General features: G+C 39.0%; 1 protein-coding gene and 1 pseudogene across 1 annotated transcript; one reads left to right on the top strand and one right to left on the bottom strand.

Moving 5' to 3' along the window:
• Positions 1 to 3,352: 3,352 nt before the first annotated feature.
• Positions 3,353 to 13,858, bottom strand: ube2q2 (ubiquitin-conjugating enzyme E2Q family member 2). Its single transcript, XM_070830634.1, has 13 exons — positions 13,640 to 13,858; positions 11,139 to 11,243; positions 10,862 to 10,984; positions 10,711 to 10,767; positions 10,463 to 10,615; positions 8,453 to 8,537; positions 8,286 to 8,346; positions 8,109 to 8,199; positions 7,957 to 8,015; positions 7,101 to 7,149; positions 6,905 to 7,000; positions 6,415 to 6,481; positions 3,353 to 6,321 (listed from the first exon to the last, which is right to left on the bottom strand). The coding sequence occupies exons 1-13, from the start codon at positions 13,796 to 13,798 to the stop codon at positions 6,290 to 6,292; spliced, it is 1,137 nt and encodes a 378-aa protein (XP_070686735.1). The 5' UTR covers positions 13,799 to 13,858; the 3' UTR covers positions 3,353 to 6,289.
• A 2,433-nt stretch (positions 13,859 to 16,291) lies between these two features.
• LOC139201445 (UDP-glucuronosyltransferase 2C1 pseudogene) lies at positions 16,292 to 19,121 on the top strand (annotated as a pseudogene).
• The last annotated feature ends 554 nt before the right edge of the window (positions 19,122 to 19,675 follow it).

The following is a 19,675-nucleotide window of genomic DNA, read 5'->3' as shown; positions in this document are numbered from 1 at the left end:
GCTTCATCACTTTATTCAGGTAGGTTCATCTGTGGTGTGAGTGACTTCTCAGCGCCTTCCTGTGTGTCACACGTTAAAACACCTTTTATTGACCTTTAATGTGTTTTTTAATGTACTGTAGTAGCTACATCGTTAAGAGTGTTAACTGTCATTAGCCTTGAAGGTCACAAAACCCTTAAAACATTTGCCCCTCAGTTGATGTACTGTAGTTGTTCCTACTCAGCTGCCAGATCTTACAAACAAAATGTCCTGAAAAACTTAATGAATGATTTCCCATTAAAGGAATAGTTCAACAATTTGGGAACTATGCTTATATGCCTCCTTGCCGAGAGTTTGGTGAGAAGACTGACACCACATGAAGCATATTACTATATTAGCCAAGGAATTCATTGCCTTACTCTGTATGTAAACTTTGTTAAACTTGGCCAAAATCTCGACAATAGAATCAGGACTTGAAAATAGAAAAAGATGAGTTAAAAGTATCAAGTAATTTCCCATCTCTGTGAAGTTTTAAATCTGTTTGTTTTTTCTTTTTTACTGATGGGAAGTTGCTCTGCATCAGTGAACGTTTCAGTCTAATTCAGCATTTTTTTTTTACATTCTCAGGAAAGGTGTGATAACTGCTTTTAAATTCTACCTGTGAAGCCCTTTAAGTGTCATCATGTCGGGCTTTTGTCTCCTCTTATGACCTTTATTCAACCATTCGGTGTGTTGGGTTTCGTCATCACGTGCTGATTATGTGTTTAGCAGGTTGATTTCAGTGAAATAAATTAGCATCAACATGTAAAAAGGTGAAGCACATGCAGTGTTTGGGATTGCGGTTCATTGGATAAAACATTCCAAATCAACGTTATACAGGTCAAAAGTGAAAGAAAACCAAATCACTTGCAGCTTGGACATGCAGTAAATATTAATAATCATTGTTGTAGGTGGTCATAGCAGTGTATGAAGTGATGGATGTTTTCCCCCCTTCGGCAAATTCTCCCACTCACCCCTCCATGTCAATGCTTAAATGACTACTTGTTTCTGAAGCTCTGGATTTCAGGCCTTAGTGTGTCATTTCGTGGCTGTTGGTGTAATTCTATGAGTAGCTGTTGTATGATATTTATATAAAAAGAAAACAGAATATAAAACTCAAGCAAATTATTTCTTTATGAAGTGAAACGGAGAGAGAGAATAACTGTGTGTTGCCCTCGTGAGGCCTGACGGTGTCATTGATTTCAGTGAAAAAATTTCTGCCTCGTGTCACTCGAGTCTTCTTTGGAAACCTCTTCGAGATTAGATGGTTATTACATTAATACAGTGTTAGACCTGAAACAGATGTGATGATACGTGTCTGAATGCTCGTTATTTCAAAACCTGTGAGTTGTCTTGTCTGATTGTGATGATGTGGTATTCAGTAGACTGTTTGTTGTTTTTTTGTACCAACCTTTTTTCTTTTTTGTTTGTTTTGTATTTTGGATGATGACGTGCGAATGAAGTTCAAGCACATGTTCGTCGTGTCTTTCCATGGCTGTGGGTAACAGATTTGAGTTGTCTTTTTTTAATTCTAATACTTTGACATTTTTAAGTAATGTTTGCACTGGGTTGACTGTTGACGTCAATGCAAACTATATTCACAGAGAATCACAGTGGAGCAATACTAACATACATGTATTAAACAGTAGAAATATTAGGATCAAGTGGGGTCCCGGTGTGCAGGCTTCACATATAGACATGAATAGTAAGTAATCATAACGTAAAGTGTTAGGGAGTGAAAAATGGGCCTGTTTTCAAGTTGGACACCACTGGTATAATTTTACATAACATTTTCACCAGCAGATGCACATACAGTAGTCATGGAGTATAACCCTGCAACCCGTACCATTCACTCGCTCATCTGTTAGTAAATGCACAAAGTTTAGCCGAGCGGTTCTATAAATTACGTGTAAAATATGCACAAAGGTGAACAAGCAAGCTACTTCTCTCTGTGTGGAGTATGTTATCGTGGTTTTGTGGTGAATTTTGGATCAGTCCAAACTTTTTGCCATGTGTACATACAGCACAGTTGACATGACGATGGAAAGAACAGCTGTATAGTTATCGTGTAGCGCGAACTGCAGTGCTAATACTCTGCATTTCATGTCGCTGTATCAAAGCTTCTGAAAGCCATTTCTCATTAACTCCCCCATGTTCCCACATGTACCGTATGTTGTTTGATATGTATTATCATGTACTATATCATAACTAGATATAAATATATAATTACTTGAGGTGAGGTAAATATCTGCCATGGATAAACACGTTCAGTAGAAACATGCTCTAATTAGGTGAATGAAACGTTCGAGGAGGCTGTGTCTCCATGAGTGAAGTAAATGAGGAATACATTTTTGTGTATTACTTTTGTATTATTTGGTCTTACCCTAATAGATATTAAACAGTTCTTGTTGCATCCTGTTTTGTTATTTTATGAGCACCAGGGTGTTCCACACACACCAGCCACCAGCTACAGCTACACTGCTGTGGATGTGGAACCTTCAGTCTCCATATGAAGTTGAAGTTTGAAAGAATAGAAAAATCTCCTGCACACTGTCCTTTTACTTCCATTCATTTATCCGATGAAGGTCTAAGGACCGAAATGTATCTATTCAACTTTATAGCAGTGTCCATGAGCCTTAAGTGAAGTATAAGTTTGAAAGAATGAAAAATAGAGCAAAAACAGTAAAAACTAAACTTTCTTATATTTTGGAGATGTACAGTTTTCATGGACACAGCTAACCTAGACACCCTCCAGTCTGAACAAGGTTCCTAAGCTTCATTTGCCCTTCAACCTAATCTGAATTATTACTTGTGCCTTTGGTTAAAACTTAAAGTGTACACTAAACTGAACAGAGACTCCTACTCATAATCAACGCTGATGTTTAAGTGTTGAATCACTGCGATAACCTCAACAGCTCTTGTGAATAGAGGACAGGAACATCTGTTTTGCAAATAAGGTAATAAAATTTAAGAAACATTTTCCCTGAGGACAACTCTCTTCATCTGATGAATCAGCCTGGCAACATATCCAGTTACTTCTCTTATTTTTCACAAGTTGGGGTTGAACACAGCAACAAAATGCAGACAAATCTTAACCTCTTCTTCAAAGGAAAGATTTGGGCTGATGCTCCTTATTGTTGTCAGTGGTGAACTAAGGATATTTACTCAAGTGCTGCACTTCAGTTCGGTGCTGACGGAGCTTCTAAAATCATAATTTTCTTAAGAGCCACAAGCGGCCTTATTCTTGTCTCAAGATACAGACAATTTTATACAAAAGGACTTAAAAGGCAGGTTGAAGAATTCACACGGCACTGCAAAATAACATTTTTAGGACTCAATTATAGACAGAAACGTCTTTATTGAGAATGAGGGTTTTGCTTTGCTCTGATCACACTTCACAAATGCTGCTCACACATGAATCCTTTCCTCTATATACATATATATTTAGTTATTGTTCCTTTAATTAGTACCAAATTATGTAGTTCATTCCAGAGAGCCTTCTTGGAAATCGCAAAAAATATATTACTCACAAAGTCCTGAAAACTTGACTGTTGAAAGTGGATTTGTAGCTGTGAGACTGAACACATGACTGAAACTAATAACTGTGTGATCCATTACTCACTTAAATTGACAGCATCATACATTATCAAATTAGTACAAAACTTGTGTCAGCAGTAAATTATGTTATTCATTTAATAAAATATCAGCATCGGCCCAATACACCTGCATCCATTAAGAGACAGGGAAACCAGTAAAACAGCAATAATCTTAAAATTCTTTATTTATAAACTTGATGCAAGTTTACAAATTTCTGTACATGGTCAAAATTTCTTCAAATGGAAAATGAAAAATAAACAAAAACCAAAGCCAGCCAACGGCGCGAGACCTCATCATGTGTTGGTTGGTGCCAGAAAATGAATTGACAATTGAGATAAATGAACCCTTTCAACACACAGTCCAGTTAGAGAAGCGTGCAAGTCTATTCACCACGGCATGACTATCAAACTTCAACCATCTCTTAATGTCCCCTCTGACCAGAGTTTTGGCATTTTGGAGGGAGGCGATCACACAGGTGGATAAAGGCTGTGTAGCGGGGGAAGATGTGCTCAAAACTTCCGAGAGTTTACGGTCCAGCGTTTCCAGACACAGCAGGCCTTCTAGAGGTGACGACACTTCTTGATACCTGATAATTCCTCCCCCCTCAGCTGTATCAGACATGTAACAACAGGATGTGGAGGAGTGTGCTCAGAGAAAAACACAAAACAAACATTTTCCTGATATTAAAATATTTACCCCAGAATTTAATTTGTTATAGTTGACCTCTCCAGGCACATTGTTGCCAGTTATGCAAACATTTTCATCAGGAATATTTAAAGATCACAGCCTGAAATCAATTCTACTTCAGTACTTGAGGGGAAAAAATAGTCAATAAAATAAAAAAATAAAAAATGTACTACAGTTGGTATTTATGAGCCATTAAATAGGGGGGGGGGGGTGTCATCATGCTACTGCAATCCTGTTAAAATGGCATCTTTCTGTAAATATCCTTCCACTTACATTGCTTCATTTTAACAAACATGTGGCTCATATTATTGTAAAGCTCATTACGATTTTTTTTTGTTTCTGACATCAGATCAGTGGGGTGAGTAAGTTCAAACGTCAGCGTTACAGAGCGTAAATTAATCCAAGAAAACGACCCAAAACCCAACGTGTGCATGTACAGATTCACCTCCTACGTATTGTTTGTTACCTGAGTTGCCATTCAAACGTACTTTTGCAGACAGTGTTTACAAATAAACTGCAAAAGAGCCAACAGATAGATAGAGAGATACAGTGTGTGTCCTGTAGTACGGGGAGCAGCAGTACTGATGGTGTACTGCCCTATATTGCATGGTCAAAGTCAGAGCAGATTGTTTCAGGTCAGTTCTTATCGCACTACAATTGATCCTCCCGGATCCACATCTGTGGTATACTGTTGTGGCAAAGGAAGCCCTGCAAGTGGTGGGACGTTTAAAAGCTGACTGAGAAAACGGAGACAGCAGAGAGAGGGGGGGGGGGGATTGTTAGTCCAGCTGTAACAGGGTACAGCCACCTTGTAACTGGGTAGCATTTTCAAAATCTAAACTGGGCAGATGCAAACCACTGCAAACAATGTATGTCAGGAAGATATGACACACAAATCTGCTGCAAAACTGGGCAGAATGATGGAAAACCCGTCCAAACGCCTTAATGTATTCCCTCTGTAAAGCCTTTCCCAACTATGTTTATGCCTGCTGTTGAGACGACACTCCTGTGCAACATGCTGTTGACTTTGCACACACGGGAGTCCGTTTTCAGCATCAAACTAGCCGTGAACCTCTACAACTATAATCAACAGAAAGACCAGTAGCCATACTGAACTCTTTAGCTTCAACATCAACTCTGTTAGACCGTCCAAAATGGTGTCACGATGCTCAACTTATTGTCTTCTGGTGAAAATATATACTGAGTTATTTCGTGTCCTTTGGCCCTTTCATTGTTAACCACCGGTGGATTTGTTCACCGACAACTTAGTTCACAAAAAAAAAAGGAAAAAATAACGCAGCATTTGGAATCTGCTTGGCCCAATATTCTTCATGCGCTATAAAAAGTAAGGGCTAAAAGATGCCGAGTGGTAGGTCATCTCAATTTTAAGATAAGCTTCCAACATATGAAAATTGGCTCATTTGTTGACTAGGATGCTCAAATAATAAAAACAATCCCCAATAATATTTCTAAAACAATACTTGCATTTATGTACCAGGTAATTTCCAAAAGAAAAAAAAAAAAAAAAAAGGAAAAACAAACTGCGCTCAATAAAAACAGGTGCAGTGAGGTGCCACTTTAAGAGCTTCAGTATCAATCTTGTTTTAAATTCCTGTTTAAAGAGCAGTAACTGACTGTTTGTGAAGCCCACTTTGTCAAAGCAGCTAAAGAAAAAAAGCATTTCCCCACATTTAAAGGGAGAAAAGTTTTTTTTTTGTTTTTAAAGACAAATGAGCATATTTAGAAAACAGGACTAGTGATACCCTCATCATCTTCACTAAAACACTGAGGGGAGAAGCCAAGTGATACCAGAACAGAGTCTTTCCCGGAGCGGGGCGAAGGAATACTTGTCAGATGAGCCAACGAGATGGTTTCCGCGAGAAAGATGATATATCCCCAGTTAAGTCAGAGGGGAGGGAAATATTCCAAAGAAAACAAGATACTTTGACCCAAAGACATGTTCTCAGTGCATAGTGGTAGTAGCTCCTTATCCGTCCTCTTTAGGTGGTGTGTACCAGCCTGTGAAAACAGAAAAGAGAAAACCCCCTTTGCCAAAAGATCCAGACCACTGTGTCTCTGCTGAGCCTCAACCATTTAGAAATGTTTACTCACCATTCTTTTCATGAATCTGCACGAGGGATTTGTACGACTGTTGTGCTCTGGCAAGATTGTACTGGTTCTGAAAAACGAATGATGCTCTGTTAGTTGCACTGAAATTGCTCGTCAAGTATTAACAACTATATAAACGAAACATAGAAACATTAAATTAAGTTCGAGTTGAGTTGGGTTATGGATTTTTAAAGGAAATAGAATTTAAAAGTAGTCTGGGAAAGAACAAAAGGAATCTACTGAGCTCATGTTTTATTTGAGAATTAGTCTTGTGAAGTCAGACTAATGTTTAAGGTAGAAATTGACAAAAATACAGCGCAGGTTTCTTCTGTTTTTAGAGTGAGTGGTGAGTTATTTGAGCGGGGCGGGGTGAAATCCGAGTTAGGTGTGGACCGATATTGAGCAGAGCTGCCTGAAGGGAGGGAGCAGAGGGAGCGAACAGCCCCGTGAGCGGAGAGCAGAAATTCTTGCTGCCCTGAATGACATCAGTTACCTTATTGGCTCCGAACTGCACCCTGGCTTTCCCTTTAACCAGAGTTGCATTTATCTGCATAATGACAGATTCTATGGAATAGGCACTGCTCCAGCCCTGAAAACACACACACACACACACACACGCAAAACCATTAATTCTGCTGTTAAAGTTTAGCTAAATTATGTCAGAAGATGCATCAAACTCATCTACGTGCCTGTTTCGTGAGAAGTTCCATGCACAAGGCTCCTCCTCCTAGAACATAACTGAAATAAAAAGTAAAAACTTCAGTATCAAATATTGTATATTAAGGCAGTTATGAACATTTGGTTGTTTGATTTGTTCACTTGACTTTTTACAAATTTATTGTGCTTCAAACTTATTTCACAATGTCTTAATTTACCTTGTGGGAGAGATTTTCATTTCCGCAAAGATGCAATTTGAATCTAGAAACTGTTGTGCAATGACATTTTGGATGTACCAAGAAATGCAGGCAGTAATTTTCAGGCATCTTTTTATACCTATTATTGATGATCAGAACAACAGACAGTATGATTTGAGATGTGTGATCGATAGGTAGCACAGCGTTAAAACATTGAATCGACTGCCACAGATTCTTGTTTAAATGCATTTGATAGCCTACCTGCGGTGGCGTATGGTGATGCTTTATTTACTTTTAAGAGTCACAGTCAATAATTTGCAGCCAGTCATAAGCAAATCACAAAGCCTGTACTACATAGTACTGATGTAGCATAAAATCAAGCCCAACCATCTAAAGCATTAAGTGATTCATCAAAGCATCTGACGTTGGCTTTGTAAGCAAGCAGGGCGCAGTATCAACACATCTGCAACAGCTTCAACAACCACATATGATGGGAAACATTTGGAGTTATTTATTTCAAATCTGTGTTTTCTGTTTCCATTAATATTATGAGTAAATCTCTCCCAACGATGTCCAGAACCCATCTCCAAATTCTGCGCACAACAAATGTGGGCCAAGTCCCAGTGAGTCAATACTTTCTCCACAGTGTTTCATATGCAAACTGGGCAGGTGGAGATCACCACACACTCACCCTCCGGAGAGCACAGGTGAGACAACCCGTACAAAAGGTGGGTCAAAAGGAAAATTATCCTGTCATATGAAAAAGAAAAAAAAAATTGAGTGTCAAGAAAACTCTGCCCCCGGCCCAAAAGAACAATTGACAAATATTATCACAGGACTCACTTTATAAGAGAAATTGAGCAGAATGTAGTCCACTCCTTCTTTTTCTTTTAAGACCTGCAAGTCGCTATGTAATGGACTATCCGGGTCTACCCTGTAATAAAGAACAAGTCAAATCTGACAGAAAACACAATACATCAAAATATTTGCAAAGTTGAAGAACTGAATGTGAGTACTTACGTCCTTAACTTGACATGCCATTCATAAAGGCTGTCGCTGACTAGTTCGACTGAATAAATACCTGTGAAATAAGCAGCGCACACACAGAGAGTTTTTACTACTATCTGTTGATGAGATGCTAGAACGACAAAAGTCACTACTGTAGGGAAATGTGTCATCGTAGTCACCTGTCTTGTAACTCTGTGATCTGTAGATCTCCCTGAGTTCCTTCATTAGGCGGTCTGAGGCTTGCACAGAGCCAGACACTGCGCCCTGCAACATTAATCACAAAGGTGAATTACACAGATGGTCGGACACCTGGTCAAATAATCAAACAGACCGTGCACTGTAGAGATGGGCAGGGCTACATCAGGGCAATCACAGACCTTGAGGTGAAAGACCTGTTCATTTCCATCCATCAACAATGTTGCTGGATTATTGAGACTTGAAAGGAAAACCAACTCTCCAATGTGGAACAGTGATCTTTTCAACTGTATACCCATAACAGAAACCTTGGATCATAAAGCAACTCAATGCTCAATGCAGTAATGACACCAGTGATTTAAAGATGTTTTAAATTATAAAACCAATTGCTTCTGGCAGGCTTAGATTGCTATTTTAAGTGCCTGACAACATTATGGAAAAGCAGCCTTGCCGAGACAGACGTGTAAGATCATTTCTGTCTAACCAGAAGCAGTTGTTATGTTGTCGGTTCAAAGCCACCACCAGACTCCATTGACAAAAAAAATAATTTTACCTCACAGAACACAATGTTGCTTCACTGGTGCCTCGGTTGGTTAGTTGGTTTGTGTTATTGTGCGACTCTGGGTTGTTGTTTTTTTAACCCTTTAACCTTCTGCTCAACCATATGGTAGAGCACATTTTGACTCACTATATCTTATTGAAAACATGTTTTCAATAAGATGCTCATAAAAAATGTTCATAAAAAAAACATTGATTTTTGTAATTAGTGCCCCAAGGAAATAAAATAAGAATAAATTTTTTCATTGCTTTTTTCTTGGTGAGGACGTTAAAGGGTTAAACACGTTAGTCACAGCAACTACACCAGCAACTCATGTGTTGTTTGAGGTATAATTGCATAGTTTTTGTCAGTGAAGCCTAGTGGCATTGAAGAGAGCGATCTTATGGCTGTTTCTGTTTAAATAAAAAGGATCTAATAGTTCAATTTCTGTATGGATCCTTTTCTGTAATGTTGTCAGAGACTTCAAATAACAATCTGAGCCTGTCTGCGGCAAAAACAAGCACTTTTACTGGATGTACTTAGACGGCGTGGGTGCCCAAAGGATTACATTACAGCCACTGTAGCGCTTTCTCTGAAGGCTGAAGCGATCTACAGGAACAATTTAAAAACTTCTGGTCATTTCAAACCCAAAACATAGAAAAAACAGGGCCAGATGATGATTTAGATGATGACCTTTATAGAAGGTGAATAAATCCAGCTATTTGAATTGGTTTACTTTTGGATCATTTCACCAATGTATCTGGTGTTTAGTTCCTGATTGCAAAAGATCAGATGCTCTGATTTCATGATTCCAGCTGAAATCTTTATCATCACTGAGGCCACGTCGCTGCCTGATGATGTTGGATTGTGCTGCTGCGAAAAGTTGACAGCCAACTTAACTTTTTGCTGGACAGCCTAGCGGTTCTTTCCTAATGGAGCCCTCTGCGGCAGCAGCCACAGTGTCAGCAGTCAAAGGAACGCTGAGTCTGCATTTTGAACGCAGTGCTACTGTTGATCTGAGCACGGCCAAACTGACTGAAAAAAAATTTTAATTTGTCAGAAGGAAAAGAAGAGACTAATTCATGAGCCGGTCTAATCATCAAACTATCCAGGAGTGGGTTTGTGATCCAATAACTGGTTCCATTTTGCCAAATGGTTTCTGATTGGAAAAATATCCACATTTGCTAAACTCCAGCATGAACAAATCGCCTTTTAAACCTTTTTTAGTGCAAAAACTTAAGTACCTTCAATTGTGAAATCTAATTAGATTTGAGAAGACATTTGAAAGAATTTTGATTAAATTAGTAGATTTTATACTAGATTCTGATTCACTAAAATGCTCTTTACTTTCAAAGAGAAATTAAAGGGAAAAGTAGCTCCGCTGTTTCTACACTCTATTAGTCACTAACTCAGAAAAGAAAAAATGGAAGAACGGAAGAACTAAATGTGCACCCACATTCAAATGATCTTGTCTCTGGTTTTTACGAATCTTCTCCAAGATGGCCAGATTTTCTTTCTCTATTCCGTCATCTTCTGACTTTTTTCCATTTGCTGGCTCCTCTTCTTTCATGTCGTAGTGGTCCAGGTCTTGGTCCAGGTCAATGTCCTGCTGTAAATGTATCAATTGTGTTTAGAAACGGCACATAAAACAAAATGAGCCATTAAGCTATAAATAATATGAATCCTCTGAGCTGAAACTAATACCTCTGCCATTTCTTCCTCCTCTTCCTCTTCAGACGTCACCTCATCTGATGGCCCGTGCTGTAGAGTAGTGAAACATTGTGAGCTGACAAACACACAAGTTCTCACACACAGCAAAAACACATTGAATTTTACCCTCGTTTTAGGTGAGTACCTTGCGCTCTTGGGTAATCGGTCCAGCAGGAAGAGGCTGGTCGAGCATTTCGACATCTGGATGTTGTGGCAGATTGTAAAGCCGACAGAGATCACAAATGAGGCGCTTCAGCTGCTGGAGAAGCTGCGGGTGAAATCAGAGATGTAAAACAAATCAATAATGAAAACCAAACTACCATTACACCGCTCTACAACATTTCCACTGTTATAGCGCTAAACTTATGAGACATTATCATTAGTTAGTGTCTGTGACGTTGGATGCACATCAGTCAACTTACCAAAGTGCTGCCTTTTCTCACATCCTCTAAGCGCTCCAACACTTCCGCCAGACTGGGATCATCGGAGTCAACAAACCATATTGGGGGTGTTGAGGGATAAGATTCCTGCAATCAGAACAGTTAGACATGTAAATTCAGCAAATCATTCTTGTACGTCAATGGCTGAAGATTATATATTAACACCTGAACTCTGTTGCTTTTATGAAATCAAAATGGTGCCCGGGGAAATATCATCTGCATAAAAAGTTAAAGTTTATTCTGAAGCCACAAATGAAGACAGACCAAATGTCTTAGCCCACACAGCCACCCACTGAGCAAAATGACTTGTCCACTGCCAGATGCAGAGCAAGAGCATCTCCAGCACTGGATGACGAGTGGCTGAACCTTCAGTTAGGCCTTAATCCAGTTGGCAAATCATGTGTGGACTTCAGTTTACGTGACTGAAGACACAAGAGACAATTCAGAATTATAAAAGGCCTAATTTATCACCAAAAACTGCTGACCACACTGCCACTTAGAAATTGTGTGTATCATATTCCTGGGTCACAGACCTTCTTCCTTTCTCATGTCTATTTACCCTTTTAATCTTACAGCTATGCTCGATACTTTTCTTTCATGCTTATAATTCATATCTACATTTCATCTCTGTAGCTTGCTACTGCACACTGAATCTCACTGTACAACTAGAATGACAATAACGGCATTTGTATTTGTGGGGGGTTATGGTATAGTAGAGGAAAAGCTATACCCGGACCGTTGTGTATTCTAGCAAGCAGGCTCAAATGTGTGTGGTACATATGAATAATTTTCAGTGGGACAGATCCTGTCAAATTTCCAGAAAGAAAAATAAAACACATAATTATACTGCAGTGGTGATGTTTCATATTAAGTTACAGGTGAGTCAGGGTTTGCCAATACTATGAGATTGAGGCGCTGACAATAAAGTGCTGTATCCATTAAATTTGAGTGCACTTACTTTGGCTAACACAAAGCACCAATGTTTGTCAAGTTTTCAGACACTTATGTGTTATTAAGTGTCAAGAGAAGATACACTGGAGCTTTCAGAAAAAATATAGGCATAATTATGTAAGCAAGATTTTTATGTTGAGGTAAATGCTCTCGCCAAGTTGGAAACTGGCCTTAACAGTAATTCATATATGATCAAGCCATGAAATGTGTTTTGTGCACACTGTTGTTGCCTAGCACCTGTAAAAATGTGTGCATGTACAAGTGCCTCCCTATGATTGCATGAACAAGGCGTGAGTCTTTGACATTTGCATCACTACAGATAACAAAGGCAGTGGTTCTCAATCCTACACTTGGCAAACACACGTCCCGCTTTTCCTATTACTGCTCGACTAAATAAGCTGGTTTTCTAAAGGGGAAGACCGTAATTCTGGTTTCTCTGACAATGAGCTGTCTCAAAGGCGATGCAGACTGACTCAGCTTGAGTCCCATGACATCTCCATCATAACATTTAATCCGTAACCACGTAAAGAAAAAAAAAAACGAGACTAAGGTGAATCATGCATGTGGATGTTTTTCTTACAGATGAGGATGTGCTCGTGAGGACATTTAAGATGGTAAAGTGAATGATCTGCACCACACAAATACAAGTGCCACCACTAGACTGACCCTCAGTTGTTGGTGACATCGCCTTTACATTGTGACATCCTGTGTTTTGCACATGTTTGGAGATAATTCACCTTACTAAAAATGCATATGCACCGCTTCAAAGGAGTTGGTGTTTAAATGCATAAAAATACCAGGCCCACACGACGATATCCACGTTAACAAAATATATATATATACACAACTAAGCTCACATTATTAGTCTGTTGAAAGCAATGCAGACTCCTTCGTCACTACGTCGTATCGCTTTTTACATAATTTGTTGTCCAGCTTTAATATATGTCAGTAAGTTCGCCAGTGGGATCGGTCTATTTACTGAAAAGGCAGAAAACACAGTACAACAACATTCCATTAAACCGCCTCTATTTAACGATAAAGATGTGAAAGCGACACTCATCGGCACGTCTCTTCAGATTAAACATGTTCTTTGAAATATAAATTTAAAAAGATACGTGATGTTGTGAAAGTTCCCCCGTTCCTAAACTGAATAGGGTTACGATTAAATAAATACGTAGTTCAGTAGTTAGAAAGTTAGCAGCCGTAGTACTGCCAACAGTAACGCAGTTATTTTGGCTAACAAGCTAGCGTCAACGTTACTTTCAGTTAACAAGCTAGCAAAAGCTACCGCAGCGTCGTTACTAATCGACGTAGACTTTTACAAAGTGAATTTCACATTGGAGCCGTGTTGTTTTCTTTAATCGAGGAGGTTGCTTTAATCTCGATGGCTGAACACAACGTGAAAATAAAGGCGAGCACTTTATTCGTGATTAATTTGTAAACACGAAAGCCTCCGCGGAATGATTTGGTTTCAGTTGATAGTCAGTGGCTGGGTTAACGCTAGCTTGTGCGCAGAGCTGGCCTGGACTCACCGTGATGTTGCAGTGAATGATCAGCAGCTTCTCTCCTGTTACATTGAATTGGCAACTCAGCTCATCGGGTTTCCAGTCTATTATTCTGAATCGTTCGTGGTTTGGGTCAAAAATTGACTCCAAAAACTTCAATTCGGCCTTCAGCCCCGAAACCGACATCTTCTACTCATCTCAAACCACCAGGCCGCTGGCAGAGGGGAAGTCGGGGCGGGATGTGACCGCGCAGTCGAGTCGGTCTACGGATCTCGCATGTTAGCGTGAGAACAACAACAAAGGGCTGGAGGGTGAGGTTCATAATGTAGGCTACACTGTCAGGGCTATTTGACAGTTCTGCCACGACACAACTTTCATTTAACCGCAATGTACATCAGTAAATTACACTTGATTAAATTTTATTATTACTGCACGCCATAATTTTATTTCGTCATACCTCCACCTGCAGCAGAAACCCCAGGTTTGCTGTGTGTTGGTTGTTTTTTTTCCCATTAATTGCAATTTTGTTTGGGAGTTTCCACCCTATCAGTACAATATCAAGTGGGCACTAACCTTTTTATAGTTTAAGTTTATATTCTGCTCACAGGGTTTTTGGTTTTGGTCTGGTTAGTTTCTATGTCTGCAAAAACATAATAAAGCTGCCATCTATATTGTGCAGTGTGCTCTGTACATGACACCCCTGGTTTTAAACTTAGGATAAAGGAGGTGGTTACTGACAGCTGTGGTTGTTTTACCTAACAAACACACAGCTAAGTATTGCCACCTTGTGTATGCACTGTATTATGTAACACTTTATTTTGTCATATGTATTGTTGCCATTATGTGTTGGATGCTGCTTTTTGACCCTGTCTTTGACTTCTTAGTTAAATAAAGCATGCATATTATATTATATTATATGCTTAATGGGAACTTGCAGCCAACAGTGGCACAACAGCACATAATTGCGCTGGGGGCCCCAAACAGGTTAATTCAGCATGTAAGAAAATTATAATCATAATATAATATATAATCGCATAATCATAATCAAAAGAATTGCTCAAATTCTACTTTATCGAAGGGTTTAATTACCAGACAAGATGTTGCATTGGTAAGAATTAAAGCCCCTCATTTAGCTTTCAGATTTGATATTTATCACAGTAACACTGGGAGAGTCCAATGTCATCTAACAGAAACCTGTCATGCCTTTGGGCGAACAAAATTCAGATTTTGTGCTCTGTCATTGAGGTGTCGATGGAGGAACATTGATGAATATTATCAATATGGTAGTTTTTAGTAGGACACCTATAATGTAGTGCAATATGCGGCACACTACAGCCTCAAAAATGTGTATGTATTTGCAGATTAACCAACCAAAGTAGAGGTTGACCGATAGTGTTCTTTTAAGGCCAATATAATAACCATAGTTTGGAGCAGGAAAAGGCCGATAGCGGTCGATTTAATCAGTCGATTACACTTCCCACGTCCATAATCCGGCTTCTATGATGCTGTTGACTCTTGGGGATGGATGGCCTGGAAGTGGGGAGGCTTGCTCGTGGATTTACAGAGTGGAGGGTAAAACTACATATGATGAACCTTTGGTAACCAAGGGTTTAGCAAGCCAGGCTGTCACTACCACCTCTTCCTCTCTCCAAGCAAAGCGTACACTGCGCTGCCATCGGCCACTATCACAACCAAGTTCCACCAATAGTTTGTAATACGTGCATTTGTACCACCCAGCCCCATCAGCAAACAAAGAAATGGTTTACTTGTTATACATTTGAATTTACTTCCTGTTTACAATTTTTTTTTGCAAAGGACTTTTAAAAAGGCAAAGGGCCAAGTGTTTTTAGAGGTCAAAATAAAACAGTCTAACAGCTTACTGAGTTGCAGCACAAGAGAAGCAAATATGTGAAGTTAAAATGTCACTTTTTAGTAACTTCATATGCAACTTTAATGCCCAGGTATCGAGATGTGTATGGCATTGGCCTCAGAGATGGAGATGCACATCCCTACAAAGATATAGGCAGCCTTAAAGGTAAAGTGCTGCCAATGGAGAGTACCCACCCAAGTGTTTGCTCACACAGCACCATTAAGTCTGTTTACATCACTCATGTAAAATAGAAAAGAACAGTGTTTTACATTCACAGGACATTCAAACAGTTCTACCACACAAAATTATCTTCATATATTAATATCTACAGAGTTATCTTTTATAATTTTTCTAATCTTTGATTTTTCATTTGAATTACTGTGTGATTGTACGTTTTCAGGTTCCTGAAAAGTATCAAATTAAAGCATTCTGGGAAAGAATACTCACTTTTTCCCCCCTATATTCATATGTGAATGTTTTTAAGTAGGATAATGGCATTTGCAGTGTAATTTTCTGTTGAAAAATAAGGTGTTGTATGGTTATCACAGATCTGTTTTTTGGAAAATTGAGTTGTGTTTTAAGACATGGGTGCAGCAGCTGTGAAAAAATATGACTGTTCTGTTCAGGTGAACAATTGAATAAGAATTTGTTAGCTAACTAATGCTAGGTGCACATACTTGACACTAGATGGCACAACAGATAAATGTGTTTTGTTAAACTAAACCATGAACTCTTGTTGCAGCAGTGCCGTGAGCAGCAAACACAGTTTACAACAGGGCCCTTATCTGCTGCAGTACACACCTTCATTACACAACAGAGTTGTACATAGTACACTACATGTAACAAGATGCCACATTCATGACTTTGAAGGATAGACCCGGAGGTACATTCACCACTCTTTCTTATTAAATAGGAAATACTGTAGTTGAATCAACACTTTTAAATTGGATTGCCTCTCCTGCATCAGTGGATCTGAGTAAGTGTTAATAAAATTCTCTTTTACGAGCACATGTAAAGTAAAAACAGCCATGGAATATGTGTTTTCTTGAAACATGGTGTAAACATTTTTTTATGCAATCTTGGTAGTTATGTGTAAGTGTGAAGTTTAACATTGCTTATTATAATTAGGAGTGATTCCAGTTTGTTTTTCATTTCAGTGTAGTGGCTTTTCTTCATCTGGTCAACTGATTATGCCTAATATAAACTTTACTGTCCAGTGCTATTTTATCAGCAGTGGAAGAAGTATTCAGATCCTTCACTTAAGTAAAATTATCAATAAAACAATGTAGAAATACTCCAAGTAAAAGTTAATTCAAAATTTTAAGTATTATCAGCAAAATGTACTTAAATTATCAAAAGTATTGCATCAATGTTTAGGTAGATTTTACTGTTTACTGTCATTTACTTTACAAATACTTTAAATACTGTTTGGTCATTCAGTCCAGTGGGCCATAATAGTGGTCAGGTGTCTTAAAACAGTCTGTTGCACAAATCTGTGTTAGTTTTTTAAACTTTAATCATTAAGCTTTTTTTTGTGAAATATTTTTTAATAATGAAATAATTTGTCATCTTTTGGCTTCAAGCTGTTATGTTGACTGAAACCATCTAAAAGGTTTAGAGAGGATTCTCAACGGAAATGTGAGGAAATGCGCCGACCATTAATTTAATTTTTTAACAATGCAGTGTATTTTACAAGGGGGTCATATATTTTTATGTAAACTTTCTATCTACAAAGTAACTAGGAGGCCCAGTTACTGCTGTCAAATAATATAGGGTAGGTAAAAGTGCAATATTTCCCATTGAAATTTATTGAAGTAAAGGTATAAAATAGGATCAAATGGACATACTCGAGAAAGGTACCTCAAAATTGTACCCCAAGTACAGCACTTAATGTACTTTTGTGTAAACACAAAAATGTGCAGATCAGACACACAGCGTACCCTTTTATTGACTTGTCTTTGTGTATTTTTAAGGCCTCTGTCAGCATGAAGGTGCGTCATTCATCTCTGATCACATTTGCTCTATTGTTGATTCAACTACCCAGTGCATCAGGGGGAAAAATCCTGGTGTTCCCATTGGACGGAAGCCATTGGGTCAACATGAAAGTACTCATAGAAGAACTGCATGCCAAAGGCCACAAGATCACTGTGGTTCGGGCGTCTGATAGCTGGTACATCAGTGAAAAGTCTCCTCTCTACACTTCTGTCACCCTTGCTGGGCCTAATGGATTTGAGGAAAACTTTGAAACCTTTTTGTCACAACAACTAGAGCTCCGGCTTCAGGGTAAGGACACGTGGTTTTGGTCACGTATCTGGAATCGGATTCAGATGGAGCGAGTGGTTGTGGACCAGTTCTCTCAGTTCCATAAGGGAATGAGTGAAATGGTCGTTCGGATGTTTGAAGATCATGACCTGATGCAGTCTTTGCATGAAGCCAAATATGATATGGTTTTGACTGACCCTGGCATTGGCGGAGGGGCAATGCTGGCACGCCGGCTCCAAATTCCTCTTGTTTTTAATGTGAGATGGACCATTCAAGGTGAAGCTCATTTCCTCATTGCCCCCTCACCTCTGGCATACATTCCCTTCACTGCAACAGAGCTGACAGATAAGATGACCTTCCGTGAAAGAGTAATGAATGTTATCAGTTATATCTTTGGGATGTACACTCTATCGTACATCACAGAACCTCAGTACAAACCAATAGTTGAGAAGTACTTTGGCCCTGATGTGGATTACTCAACGTTTTTCCTGGATGCTGATATATGGCTTATGAGGAACGATTTTGTCTTTGAATTTCCACGTCCCACAATGCCAAATATAGTCTACATGGGTGGATTTCAGTGCAAGCCCCCAAAGCCACTCCCTTCTGACCTTGAAGAGTTTGTCCAGAGTTCTGGAGATCATGGGGTCATTACGATGACCTTGGGAACTTTAGTTGCGGAGCTTCCTCAAGACATCGCTGAGGAGATTGCTGCAGCCTTTGCCCAGCTGCCTCAGAAGGTTGTGTGGAGGTATATGGGACAAAGGCCAGCCAGCCTGGGCAACAACACATTAATGGTCAACTGGCTGCCACAGAAAGACCTTTTAGGACATCCCAAAACTAGAGTGTTTGTGACCCACGGAGGCACTAATGGGGTTCAGGAGGCCATTTACCATGGTGTTCCCATAGTTGGACTTCCTTTGTTTTTTGATCAGCCTGATAACCTCTCCAGAGTCAGAGCAAAGGGAGGAGCTGTGATTGTGGATATTGCAATGCTTGATAGACACCTCTTTGCAGATGCCCTTAAGAAAGCTCTTTACAATTCATCTTACTTGGAAAACATGCAGACCCTCTCAAGGCTGCACAGAGATCAGCCCATGAAACCACTGGACCAGGCGGTGTTTTGGATAGAATATGTCATAAGACATAAAGGAGCCCGTCATCTGCAGACATCCTCCCACAAAATGTCCTGGTTTGTCTACAACTGTGTTGATGTAATCGTTGCTTTGTTGACAGTAGTTTTGCTTATAACATTCGCCTGCATTTCAATAATAAGGTTACTGTGGAGAATGATTTTTGTTGGGAAAAAAGTTAAACATGAATGACGTGAAAAATAAAATGGTGGTTTTATGTGTGAAATCCAAGCATTACCAGACATTAACCCAGCAACTCATACACTCTGTGTTGCTGAAGTCGACCACATAAGAAAAACGACTATATGGCAATGACATTTTTTTGAATTCATAAAAAGGCTTATAATCTCAGGATACCAACAGTATTGTACTTCTAAAAACTCCAATGAATGAAGAATGTTTTGGGTAACAAATGCTCATGTGCAATATGTATTGTTCATCAAACAAAAATATAAATAATACTGTACGGCAGCGATGTGGAGTGCAGGCGTTCATCTACCTACTTTTGATTATAAATTTTTTGGGACTTACTAAATGTGATCGCCCATTCAGTAAGCACACAATATTTGCCATTGCTAATGGAAAATAGGCCTGAAATGTACATTGGCCTGAACATGCAGTATGTGTAAGCGAATATATGACTTACGGACATATTATGTGAACTTGATCTGAATATGGTGACTAAAATCTTTTTTGAAAATTCTGTCTGTTTTAACTTATGGAACTAAATGTGAATTCCTATTACAATTTCACTTTCACTTTATTTCTTTGTTTGAGTTTTTTATTAGACATTTAAGA

Source organism: Pempheris klunzingeri, chromosome 5 (genome assembly GCF_042242105.1).
Source record: "Pempheris klunzingeri isolate RE-2024b chromosome 5, fPemKlu1.hap1, whole genome shotgun sequence".
Taxonomy (NCBI): domain Eukaryota; kingdom Metazoa; phylum Chordata; class Actinopteri; order Acropomatiformes; family Pempheridae; genus Pempheris; species Pempheris klunzingeri.
The sequence above is the reverse complement of the archived record's forward strand: the minus strand, read 5'-3'. Positions and strand labels throughout refer to the sequence as shown.